Here is a 13342-nt window from a genome sequence, read left to right as displayed (position 1 = left end):
AATCCTCTCACAGCATGAGAAAGGGAGCACAGTGAAAATCGGGACAAGAATCATTCCTCTGCTGTCAAAAGAACAGGTTAAAAAGTGACGTTTTAAAGGCTTAAGTGATGAAGAGAAGTCTGAATTATCTAAATGCAAAAGAAAAACAAATCCACTAAAAGGCTGTAATCCTCCCTAAAGCTTTTTTAGTGTCTCTGGAAAAAGTCAGTGGGTGTGTGTCTGGGGGAAGAGTTAGGGAGGGAGGAGCAGACTCCTTCTAATAGGCTTTCTTTTAAAAAAAGAGAAGAAAAGAAAAGGCATACACACTCAAACAGAAGAAGAAATAAAAGTTCGTCTCTGTTGGGAAGCTGCCTCTGCGCTTAAAATCTACAAGGAATACTGAAAACTCAAGTCGCAGAGTCCTGCGCTCTGATTTGGTTGCTTACCATCAATCAGAGGGTTGCTTGGCAGACACTGGATGGTTATGGGCCTGAACAAGCTGAAAGGGGCAGGAAAAGAAGTGGAGGCAGCATTCTTCCTATTTAAAGCTGCGTCGCTTGAAAAAAGTTTTCACAGACTCTGCTGGAGCTGGTGCTGAAACAGACTGAGGCAGCCCCTGGGACTGGTGCTGAAAAAGAGACCCCAGCCAAATTCATGGTGCTACAGTGACCTCCATATCTACTCTTCGATCCCAGGAGGACCCACATGTCTCATATTTAGGCATGATGGCAAACTGGGTGGTAGCAAGACCTCTCCTCATTCTTTTTGTTTTATTAGGGTACTGTGTCTCAATAAAAGCCCAGGAACAAGAGAATGGTGAGTTTGCCTTTTGCTTTGCTTATGGTGTTTATGGCTTGGTTTGGGAACTAGATGGAATGTTAAGCTTCAGGAGGAGCGTGAAGGGAAGACTCTGGTTTGAAGTTTGAGAAGGGGGCTGTAGGATTTGCACCTGGGAAACAGCTTGGCTCTGGAGACTAGGCACGTCTGCAAATCCGGAGCTTCTGTGTGTGCCCTGGCAAAAAGTTAGTTTCTGACATCCTCTAAGAGCGAGGATCCGATCAGTCCTTTTGCCCGAACGTAAGAGTGTGATGTTTAAAAGAAAAGAGTGCTTAACCGGAGGCACTTTTTAGTTAGAGGTCTGTTGTGTGGGCTGGCGCTTTCCAAGCTGGGAAAGCCGCCGCCGCCGCCGCCGCCGCCGCTGCTGCTGCAGAAGCAGGGCAGGGTGGAGTCTTTCCTGTTCGAACTTCAGCAGCAGTCTTTGTTTAGAAAAACCTCTGCAGCAACCCTGATAGTTCGGAGTTTCCTTTGTCTTTGCTCTTCATTCCTTTCTTTCCAAAGCTTTATCCTCCCCTCCTAACGTTTTCATCTCTGATCTTAAAATCTTGTTTGCTTACTGAGAGGGAGTCAAGTTTATTTCTTCATGACAGACGCTGATAGAAACCAGATTTCTTAAACTGCGGTACTTTCCCACCCTACTGACTTGATTATTGGGATAGTGTAGTTCCTGGGAGAATGGCTGAAGGCAGACAATCAGCACGCCTTATATATAACTTACTTGGAATAGAGTATTGAGAAGGACTTTTCCCTTAAATCCCTCCCTCCCTCCCTCCCTCTCTCTCTCCTTCCTTCCTTCCTTCCTTCCCTCCCTCCCTCCCTCCCTCCCTCCCTCCTTCCTTCCTTCCTTCCTTCCTTCCTTCCTTCCTTCCTTCCTTCCTTTCCGGTTCCCTTCCCTTCCCCCTGTTCCTTCTATTTTCCTTTCTTTTAAGGCATATCTTGCTTGGTTACTGTTTTCTTGTTTGTTTGTTTGTTTCCCCTGTGTGGGTTACATATGTTAGTGGTGAGTCATATTGTTAAGCAAAATGGCATGGCTACTATAGGACAAAACTTTAAAAAAAATAAAATAAAACGGGCGTCATTGATATTAACCTTAACTTTTGAAGATCGAAGTGTCAGAAATAGACACATTCTCACTGTAAGAGGCCAGCATAGATCTTCGTCACTGTTAGCATCAAACTCAAGCTTTCAAAACTTTGTAATGTGTTAACCATGTCTACTATTGTCTTTCTCATGTGTATATCCATCTATCTGTATATGTTTTTTTTCCTGCCTTTCTGAATTTTTCTCTAAAGATATTTAGAAACTATTTAGCAGTTTTAGAAATCCTATAACGTTCTGGAGATAAAATTCAAGTCTGTCAATAGTCCCATAGAGGGTGCACTTTTCTAAAATCTTGAAACTTTTAAAATCAGTTTCTATGTTTCAAAAAGAGAGGGAATTTATGAAGGGTGAAACGAATTTCCTCATAATGCCATGAAAAGTCTGTGTTGTTTTCAAACTGGAGAACAAAGAAGTCAGAAAAGAGGAAAGCAGACTGCAACATTAGGATAGAAGGAAAATGTCTGAGTATCAGTGAATCTGCTCACTCCCCTCCCCTACCAGAAAACCTACTCTAAAATATCTATAGAGACTTTATTCTCAATTTATATTAAAACGATGCACTTAACTTTTGTAAAGTACAAAAGTAATCAAATATGTATGTAAATGAAAATATAGGATGCTCAAAAGCTTTTGAGAATAGGTCTTGTGCTAAAACTCTCATCTAGGTCATTGAATTTATTCTCTAGGTCTTACTTAAAAATGAGGGGTTTACTGTTCTCTAATATTAATTTACATACATTAAGAATAGGAGGTATAGTTCAGAAAGTCCTGCCTTTGGGCCAAATCCTTTTTCCTTGGTGTCATTAAATAGCAGACAAACTCCAACCCCAAACTAAAGGTTTTTACCAAGAAAGTGAATTATCTCAGACAGTCCAAATAGTAATTCAGATAGTTGTAATGAAAATTAATAGCAGAAACATGTATGTCCGAGTAAGGAAAATATTGATGACTCAGTAATCTGGTGTATTCAGAACTCCTTAACTTATACTTCCCTTGCATGCCTGGGTGTGCCCTGATACCGTGTGGACACTTCTTATACGTCATTTACCCTGTTAGAGCCTAGTCATTCTATGTAATTTTTGAATTTGAGGAAGAGCCACTATGCTTATATTAAAGAAAAGTCTAAGGCCTACATGTCAAGAATATACAACTTTCAGATCACTGCTATAAGTAGCATGGGTTGTGGTATTTCCTCTGTGTTCCATTTAATATGTGTTGCAGAAATCAGGCACTGTATGTGAGTATGTATGTAATAAGCTTAGCCTTTCCCTTCTGTTAGTATAGGATATAATTTTCTTTCTGACTGTGGAGTATGAAATAAGCAAGGTCCTTCTGACAGGGGCATTTGTGGAAGCTAAGGTAGAGTAAGTAAAGACTTAGACATTTCTGGACAAAATCTCTTTCACTAAAGTTAACAATTAATTGGGATTTTAAAAGATTGTTAGTAACTAGTTTTATTGGCTGTAGAGATAAAATACAGAATCAACCCAGATGTCCAACAAAATTAAATAATACAATTTGTACGTATATGCAAAAAAAGAGGAAGAGTTTGGGAGTTAGGCTAACTTTAAATTTAGTTGAAAGTATAATGAAGCCAAGAGTCAGAGCCAAGATGATAAAAACAGCTTTTCAAGACACCTCTCTCTCTCTCTCTCTCTCTCTCTCTCTCTCTCTCTCTCTCTCTCTCTCTCTCTGGTGTTTATTGTGTAGGGAGGCTTTGGAATGTCCCACATTTGTTTTTCGTAAAAGAAAAATGCGAGACTATTTACAGTAAAGATTTATTTCCAAATCAAACTGTAACATCTAGGGAGCTATGTACACTTTTGCTATTAGCACTAGGCATACTTAATCTTAGGGAATGATCTTTGTTATGAATCATTTTATTCAATATCATATGAGTGATGGAGAGAGAAGGTGTAGAAGGAGCTTTCAGAAGCCAGGCATGTAACATAAGCAGTGATGTAATAGTTTTGTGTTTGATGGGACTTGTAGAAAACTGAAGACACATACATGCCCACTTTAAACTTTCCAAATTAGTATTTTTCAAAAAGTATTGCACAAGACAAATTCAATATATATAAGATCCAAATCTGCCTCATGGACTTTTCATTGACTAATTGTCAATACCCATGTTGCAACCCTACACTGATATTTGGTCCCAAGCCAGCTGCTAACTAGGAAGTGAAAAACTTCACATAGGATTTTTAATATTGAAGTATCTTACATTTTATGATGCTATATTTGTGATTTATCTCATAAGAATATAAATAGGAATCATTAGATGTATGATACTCAGAAGTACTTAGATAACAGCATTAGATACTTAGTACTTAGCATCATTTCAAAGGAGGCACAGAGAAACAGAATGAATATGTCTTAAGATATTTGTATTCATAGATTGTTCTAAGTTGAACTATTGAAGTGGTTTTAGAGGGCTTCACATAGTAGAACATAGTTTCAACAAAGAAGAATGCAACAGAATCTTCTTCTCTTACTCAAAAGAGGCTCTCAAGTAGAGTGAAGAGCTGGTATATTGAAAATAGTTGCAGACTCAAACTTTAACTCTCTTTGTTATTTTATTCCTAGTGTACTGTCTTTGACTTCACAGTCCTTCGTGGCTGCTGGTGATCCAGCTATTGCATGTAGTTTCTTAGGTGATTCTACATTTCTTAAATGGAATCTTTTTCTGTCTTCAAAACATTTAAATCATCTACATTTGGCTGGAATTTAATCTTATGGTCACACAGAGATGTAAGAATTAGTAGGAAAATGTAGAATTTTAGGTGGGCTATATGGTCAGATACTCAACGATGGAAGACAGAAGAAAGAATTGCTTTAGTGGACAAAACACATGAGTGACACACTGGATACTATTCATTTCTGAGCAAAATGCAAAGCCACGACTATGTCAGAAATATATACTGAACCACAGTGTAACATCACTCTGAAAACTCTCCCCACCCCCTCTCTCTGTGCATGAGGGACTAGGTAATTCATTATATTGACCAGCGCAATATGTGCTTCCCCCTTGGTTTAGGACTCCATAAAGTGTCATCTGCAGATATAGCTTCCAGGTTTTATCCTCTTAAATATATCAGTAAACTTGGACATGATATGAGAATCAGACCTTTGTGGGTGATCTCTGATCGCACTGGTGAAGCACTATATCATGCTTTTGACTAGCCTTATTTTAATATTGCTACAGATCCCATGATTTTTAGGCAGTAAAAAGGTTCATTTTACTTATCCAGCTGACTGAAGTTTGTAAGTAAATCACTACAGTTTTGACATTTGAGGAGAAGATCATGCAAAACCAAACCTACTCATGGTATTCGGTAAATAAATTTGCTATACAGAGGACACATGTAATTCCAGTGTATGTTCAGGTAAATGTGAGTTCACTTCCCATTCCTCTTCCTGCTCTTCACACACTTAACACTGTCACCTCAAGCCTGGGTGGACTACTGTGCTCATCCCAAACACTCACTTAGCTCAAGGTACAAGATACAATGGAAGGAGCAGGCTTTGTGTTGAGAAAGTATGATGAGAAGGCTGGAATCTGCTGATCTGAGGTGACAGTATGAAATAACTTTAAACATACAGTTTGCTCCATTTCAAAGGATTGTGTCATTGAACTTTGGAGCATATGTAAGGGTTGGATTGGGGATATTTTGACCTAATGTTTGCTGTTTCTGAGATCATTGAGAAGTACATGTTTACATATGAGAGAAACAGTAATGATAAAAGGAAAAGATTATAATATTTAGTTATTAATTTAGTATGTAAATTTGAGTAGATTATATAAGGTTTTTAAAAGTTAAATTTATCTTAGAGGTGATTAACATTCTTTTATTTACTATTCTTTTGTTTGTTTTATTTACTATTCTTTGTGATTTATTTCTGTAGATGTTGATATGTGATAAAATACTATCAATTTACTGAAATTTTGAGTGTTTTGGACTATTTCCCATGAATGTGTACATGTTCATGTTTGTACTTGGGTGTGGGTACACGTGTGTGGAGGCCAAAAATTGACATTAGGTATTGTCTTCAATTGCTTCCCAATCTCACTTTAAAATGTATTCTTAGTGCATGTATGTGCATGTGTGTTAGTGTATGTGTTCGCATGATGTATGTCAATGTCACATGTACACATCATGGTTAGAGAACAATTTTGTGGGGACATTTATCTCTTTCCATCTTTGAGGTTGATTTGGGGGATCACTTTTAGATAAATAGGATTTACCGTATGAATTTTTGGCCTTCAATTTTATTTTTTATTTTTAAAAGATTATCCATTTATTTTTATTTTGTGTCTCTGAGTGTTTTGCCCTCCTGTATGTGTGTATCTGGTGCTTTCAGAAGCCAGGCCATCAGATTCGGAAGTAGAGTTACAGGTGTTTGTGAGCTGCCACATAGATGCTGAGAAGTAAACCTGGGTCTTCTGCAAGAGTGACAAGGGCTTTCCTTTGCTGAGCCCTCTCTCCAGTCTCCAGTCCCCTCAGTTTTGTGTTTAAGGCAGGATACTCCTCTGGTTGTCTAGAATGATGGGCGGTATGTCTCTTGTGTCTGATTCTCTTGTGCTAGGACTGCAACGCAACTTTTATATATGTACTGTTTATCCTAATTTAAGCTCTCATGTTTGCACAGTGAACACGGTACCAGCTGAACCATTTCCATAGCACCTGATCATTCTTATAACTAAAAATATCACACTAAAAGTTAAAATAACCAGAAAGATATTGACAGGTTTTTTACTTTTAATTGTCTTCCTCTGTCAGTATCGTATAAGACTGAGGTGTCCTTCCCATGGCTCATCCACATGGTAAACACTCCTTCCAGCTTTTTCCTTAAGGTACTGCTGTATGAATAATTTTATCTTGTTATAATTTTTATAAACTGTACTTCAAATGATATTAATGTGAATTTACCTTCTAAATATATTCAATAAGAAAAAATACAGTGAAGCAATACTTTCTTCAATATACCTTGCTTTTTAGGGATAAATCATGTCAATTATATTAATAAATTAGTACAAAACATTAGTGAAACTTTATCCCTTCAACATTTGGATATGATATTGAAACTGAAATGTTTATCTTTTTTCAAAGGTTAGATCTAGGAAAAGAGAATGTCACCATTTGTCTTGTCTTTTATTTTCCTCATTCAGAACTGGCTTTAGTTTTTAGATGGGAGCAAGCATGTGCTTGGTTGCAGCCCCAGTTGTCATTAATGTCAGCCTTATTGTCATTCCCATCACTTCTCAAGAGTCAGTACTTTCTTGCTGGACCCTCTACCGTGTGAGAACTGTGTTCTTGACATTGCTGCAGCTTTGCCACCATTCATGTCCTTTGCATTATTATCCTGAATGCTAAGAAATAAGTCACAGCCTTGCAATCTGATTTTGGAGCTCTTATCTGAGATATAGAAAGTGATATGAATATGTATTTCAGTCATGAAAAATACACACACTAGTAGCATTTTTTCCCTTTAACCAAATCTTTGAATTTTTTGAAGTATTCTATGCATTTGGACATCTGTATTTTGCTTGTTTTTCATCTTAAGGAACTTTATTAATCATGACCTCATCAACTATTCCTTGTTATTGGCTCTTTCTTCCTAGCCTATGAACAAGTTCAAACATCTCCCAGAACTTGTGTTTAATTTCTCAGTCCAGCTTCCCTCAATGAAGAATATTCAAGTTTTCTGTCTCATCCTTTTCCTACTGTCCTCTGACTATAGACCCTCCGGCCCATTTAAGCTACTACAGTAAGAAAAATAGCACACGTCCTAACCACATTGACCTTTTCTCTTCAGTTAGTAAGAACTTTCTCTTGTATTAATACCACTGAGCACTCTACAGTTCAAAAATGCAGTTCTCTGAATGTCTTCCACACCTTATTGGCTTTCCATTCTTGTTCATTTATAGGTTCCCTCCTGATCTCCCACTTTACTGTTTTTCACTTCCTATTGGTTCTGTCAGGATATTGCCTTTCTAGGTTATCAGGAAGCTTCCATATTTTCAAGAGTTTACTTTGTATCTAATTGCTAATTCATAACTCTGCTGCTAATCCTGATCTTTTATATGAACTCTAGAGAATATGTCTAGCTACTGAGAACCATTTTGAGTTTGTTGTGTTTGAGTTGGGTGCCTTGTAGACTTACTGCTGAATAAACTCACCCTTTCCAGTTTTTTCTTCTGAACTTTGGCTGGCTCATTCAACTCAGTTCTCCCTAAGCTGTCTGATTCAAATTGGCTTCTCTTGGCTTCTTGCTGAATGGTTCTTCTTGGCTTCAAACTAACTCTGACAATATTTTCTAAACTTCTCACTCATTCTCATTCTCTGGCTTCTTCTAACTTTACCTGTGAACTTGTCGCTGTAAAATTGTTCCAGAAAAACTGCCTCCTTCCTTTCTGACTCTCTGTGCTGCTCTCTTACATTGTATATCCTACCTCTGACTCATTCTGCCAAGTCATTCTGATTCATCACTTTGTCTGCCCCTCAATTAGATGTCATTTTCAAACATGTCTGCTTCCTTTTATGTCTGTGCCTTCATTGTTTTGGATTAAAAGTGTATACTGAGTGAATGTCTGAATTCCAGACAGATCATGCTGTAAACCAGGGCAGATCTGAATAGCAGCAGGATCACATAGACCTAGAAGGTCTTTGGTTGTGATTTCTTGCAAGAACAGCCATGTTGCTGGATTAAAATTCCTCTATAAACTACCCTACAACAACTGGCCATTTTCCTGCATAGTATTTCTGTCTGTTCATGGCAACACCATTGTGTCATTCAGTCAGTAAATTTCCACCCGTCACTAATTTTGCCATTTTATTTGCTAAATACTTCTCATATAATTCTTATTCACCCTTATTATAGGTTTTTCCATTCTTGCTCTCCTCATTCATCCCTTGGTTACTGCAATGTCAGCTAAATTCATCTTCTTGTCTCTCTGTGGCTATTTTCCTTATACCCTTTTTGCCTGTGCAGTTCAACAGTAAATGTAAGTCTGTTTTTACCTTTTAATTCTTCCATAGCAATTCTTAGTTTCAGGAAATGGTAAAAGTAATGTTTGTTAACTTGCACACATTCTTAATGTGATTAATTTCTACAGCATTAGTCACACTGCTTGTCATTCTTTACATCACCATAAAACGTCACTTGTAGTTTTCATGCCCAGTGCAAGCAATCATGCACACGTCATCAGACACATACATGCAAAACAGGCATGCATATGTGTACATACAAACATCACTCACCCATGTGCACATACACAGATCTCTCTCTCTCTCTCTTTCTCTGTCTCTCGATCTTTCTCTTACACACACACACACACACACACACACACACACACAAACACACATTCATTTTTTCTTTTCTCAAACCACCACTCTTCAGAGAGCACTCAGAGTTTTAATTTTCTCTGTAGTGGATTATAGTGACAAATTTGAAGTTTTAGTTTCTTTGAAAAACACGTGACTATTATGGAAATATGTTTTCAACTTAATTCCAGGTGTGAGATTTGGGGTTGCTTCTGACTGTCCACAGCAGCTGACTATGGTTTGTCTTGTGTTCTATTGGGCATGGTTTTGCAAGCTGCAGATTTTTTTCTGCAATTGAGTGACATTTGGAATCCTGGGGACTTTTCAGGGGGTGTATAAATATGGGGCGATTTGTTGGCTGGTAGTTCCTTGTTGTTGGTTGTTGTTGGGTGCTGTTGGTTGCTATATGTTTAATAGTGCAATGAAATTAGATATCCTGGCAGCCAAGACTAAACTTGCCCCAAGGATTTTGATGCCCCTAATCAGTAAGAAGTAGGCTAATAATAATGTTGTTCCCTTTCTCCTCTATCCATTTTTCTCTCCTATCTAGTGTTAGGAGGTTGTAAGGGTAGAAAAGTGGCGAAGACAAGTAGAAGAAAAAAGAACCCACAAAGTAGCCAAAGTCCAGCTACAGTTGATCCAGTCTTCTACTTTCTTTTTTCTCACAGAACTCAACACATCTTTCCCTGAATGAGCCATATGTGGAGTTCTGCCTTGTCTATTTTACCTATTCCTGTAAGATTTTTTTTAAGATCTTATGTTCACCTCATAATCTTCCAATTTGGCAATTTATTCTGACTTGCCCACTAGTCAATGATTAATATATTCTATTGATTACTAATATTCTTTTCTAAATCTAAAGAATGTTGGAATTATCCCTCTAACTTTCAAGGCTAATGAACTCATTTCCTCTATGTCAACAGCTATTATTATTTTTATTGATGCTTAATACCATGGGGCATCTTTTCTCATGTCAACACAATGTTTTAATTGTTTAGTTTGTAGTGATTAACCTCTTTCATTTCTCTAAATGTTCTCTGAGTGAGCAGGTATGTTGATGCTAATTCACTGCCTTTTGCGAATTAGAGAATTAGAGGTTATACCATGGATTCATTTCACATTTTTTTCTCTTATCAAGCCTTTGAGTTGTTTTACACTCGGTTTTTCTTTTCTTTTTTCCTTTTTTTTTCATCTTTATTAACTTGGGTATTTCTCATTTACATTTCGATTGTTATTCCCTTTCTGTGTTTCCGGGCCAACATCCCCCAACCCCTCCCCCTCCCCTTCTACATGGGTGTTCCCCTCCCCATCCTCCCCTCATTACTGCCCTCCCCCCAACAATCACGTTCACTGGATGTTCAGTCTTGGCAGGACCCAGGGCTTCCCCTTCCACTGGTGCTCTTACTAGGCTATTCATTGCTACCTATGAGGTTGGAGCTCAGGGTCAGTCCATGTATAGTCTTTGGGTACACTCAGTTTTTCTAAGAACATCCTATTTTCTTTCACTTAATCTTCATCTCCTTGAGTTTGTTGCATCATGATTGACACTTTTCTGTAGAACCAACAGATGACAGATTTTTGTGCCTATATATTAGCTGAATATTTCTGTAAAGATTTGAAAAATGCTAATACTATTTATTCAGTTGTGAGTGAACTGAATTTGAAAGTGTGATTTTTCAAATTATATTTGCATAGTCTTGGGAAATTTAACATTCTTGATTCTTGGTTTATTCATACATAAAATTACAGTAATATAATTCACTCCAAATAGTTAATAGTATGACTATCAGGTATATATTTCGATTGATTATAAGTTATTTCCTATTAATGGCAAATATTTGTTGATACAGAACAAATACACATTTTTTCACTCCAAGAGATGAAAATCAAGCATAAAACTCAAGGTACAAGTTCTATCTAAAACTCATATCATTAATGCAAATATTGTCAATAAGCGCTCTTAGCCTATTGATAGATGAATTCAATTTTAAAAATTACTTATGGTTCTCATCTTTATTTGTCTCCTTTTTAAAGCTGAGACAAGCAAGGAAAGAAAAGCTTCTTACTCACGAGACTGTTCAGGGAACTTGGGCCAGGAGACTGAGTGTTCTCCTGTTTTGAATTTTCCTTCTCCACAAAGCATGCTCCACCCATGTCCCAGTGGCACTCTGAGCTTGTACCATCTGTCTACTGCAGACTTGGTTTTCGAAAATATGTGAGTCATAAAAGCCTTTATTGAAGATTGGAAGTTGACTTTCCACTCTGCCTGGCTTGGAGTTTATATTTGGAAGGAGAGGAGCTGCTTAGAGACATGAGTATTTACAGGGCAGCTCCAGGACTACCTGAGTACAGTAAGGAGCTGAGCATCCTTCCAAACTACAGAATCTCTTCTGTCTCCTGAGGCTGCTAATACACTTCAATCCCTTCACCACCACAGGATTATTGTGGTTGACTAAAAAAACACAAAAACTCAAAAAACCCCAACTCACTGAAGAACAAAGAAACAAACAAACAAACAAATAACAACAAACAGACAAACAAAACCCTGACTGCCAGGTGACAAGGCACTTTTCTGATTTCAGAGTTCTTTTCTTGCTTTTTGGTTTTAAAAATGTAAAGAAAACATCAACGTCAACAGCATGATGAGAAGAGCATGACGGGATTAATTCTGGAGAGATGCAAATAGAATCTCACTCAATGACTTGTTACAATGAAATTCCATAATTCCATCTGTGATATCTAACATGGTTGTTCTGTCTTATTATGTAATTCTGAACATATATACTTATAGATAGGACAAATATACTTTAATTTAGAGACAATATTTTCCTTACGTTCATATTTTATTTGCTCCTGCAGTGAAATAATCTAGCAGGTTTATTCATACTAATTTTAAAGTATTTTTAAAGCCTCTTTTTTCTCAGTTTTCTAGGGTTGTATCTGGAATGAGCGACAAGTTTCAATTTAATTCAGAGAATTATAGTTCTCCTGCAAATACTAAAAGTTTTAGTCAAAATTTATGATAAGATGCTTGTTGGATCTTGTTGGATATGTTTGTGAGATTGATCGACTATCAAGAGAAAATAAAATGCTTCTGTTCTTAATTAAAGATACTAGAGACACGAAATCTCTCTGGAATGTGATCAGAAAAACCTAGAATGGCTATTTCAAGGCAAATAAAATATCCAGATGTAGTAATCTTCCCTTGGAAGAATTTGTACTGAATAAACAAACAAAATATAATAAAACCAACAAACAACAAAACAGAAAACAGAAAAAGAAAAAAGTATATGTAGTCAATGAAAAAGAAACCATAGAAAATTCTACCAATGAGCTTTTATCAAGCCCCAAAGCTCCTGTTTTAGTTAAGTTTCTGTTGCTCTGTTAAGACACTGTCATAAAGAACAACTTAGGAGGAAATGGTTTATTTGGCTCATAGGTCCCAATCCATCATTGATGGAAGCAAAGGAATGAAGGAACACTGCTTACTGGCTTTCCTGATAGTTTGTTCAGTTTGCTTCCTTATACAACCCAGGACCACTTGCTCAGGGACGGTACTATCTACTGTATTGTAGGCTATTCCTCATCAGTCAAGAAACTGTACAGACTTGATCACATCTTTTCAGATGTGTCTAGTTTTATATCGAGTTTAAAAAGACACGTTGTCATCATAAGATGTCTTTTTAGTTGCTTTTAAAATGTTTTCACAGGCCTTAATCTTTTCTTTTTTAAAATATACAATTTTATTTATTCTTTGACAATATTATAAATGCATACAATACATTTCAGTCATACCCATCTCAGTCTTTCCTTTAATTACCTGCCCCATACTCCCCTCTAAATTCATGCTCTTTCCATTTTAAAGAGTATAGCTCACTGAGTCCAAAGACTGTTTCAATAAACGTATAAAGGGTTAGCCATCCACTGGAGCATGGCCATTCTACAGAACTCTAAAGAAAACTGGCCTTTGTTCCATAGCAGCTATTAACTGTCATTAGTTCCTTTGATATGGTTGGAGTCTCCTTCATCCAGGCTAGAACATTGACTGTCTCTATTTTGTAGGAAACTGTGAGTCCCTGAGTACAGCATCCTGTCATGTT

The 13342-nt window shown here is 37.2% G+C and overlaps 1 protein-coding gene across 1 annotated transcript in view; it reads left to right on the top strand.

Annotated features, from left to right (window-relative positions):
* The first annotated feature begins 550 nt into the window (after positions 1-550).
* The window catches only part of Col5a2 (collagen type V alpha 2 chain), a 149384-nt gene continuing 136592 nt past the window's right edge, over positions 551-13342 (top strand). The window contains exon 1 of the mRNA NM_001399195.1: positions 551-795. Within this exon, the coding sequence (NP_001386124.1) occupies positions 702-795 (94 nt within the window). The 5' untranslated portion in view covers positions 551-701. The remainder of the gene's footprint in view (positions 796-13342) is intronic.

Source organism: Rattus norvegicus, chromosome 9, assembly GCF_036323735.1.
Source record: "Rattus norvegicus strain BN/NHsdMcwi chromosome 9, GRCr8, whole genome shotgun sequence".
NCBI lineage: Eukaryota > Metazoa > Chordata > Mammalia > Rodentia > Muridae > Rattus > Rattus norvegicus.
This window is presented reverse-complemented; position numbering and strand designations above follow the sequence as displayed.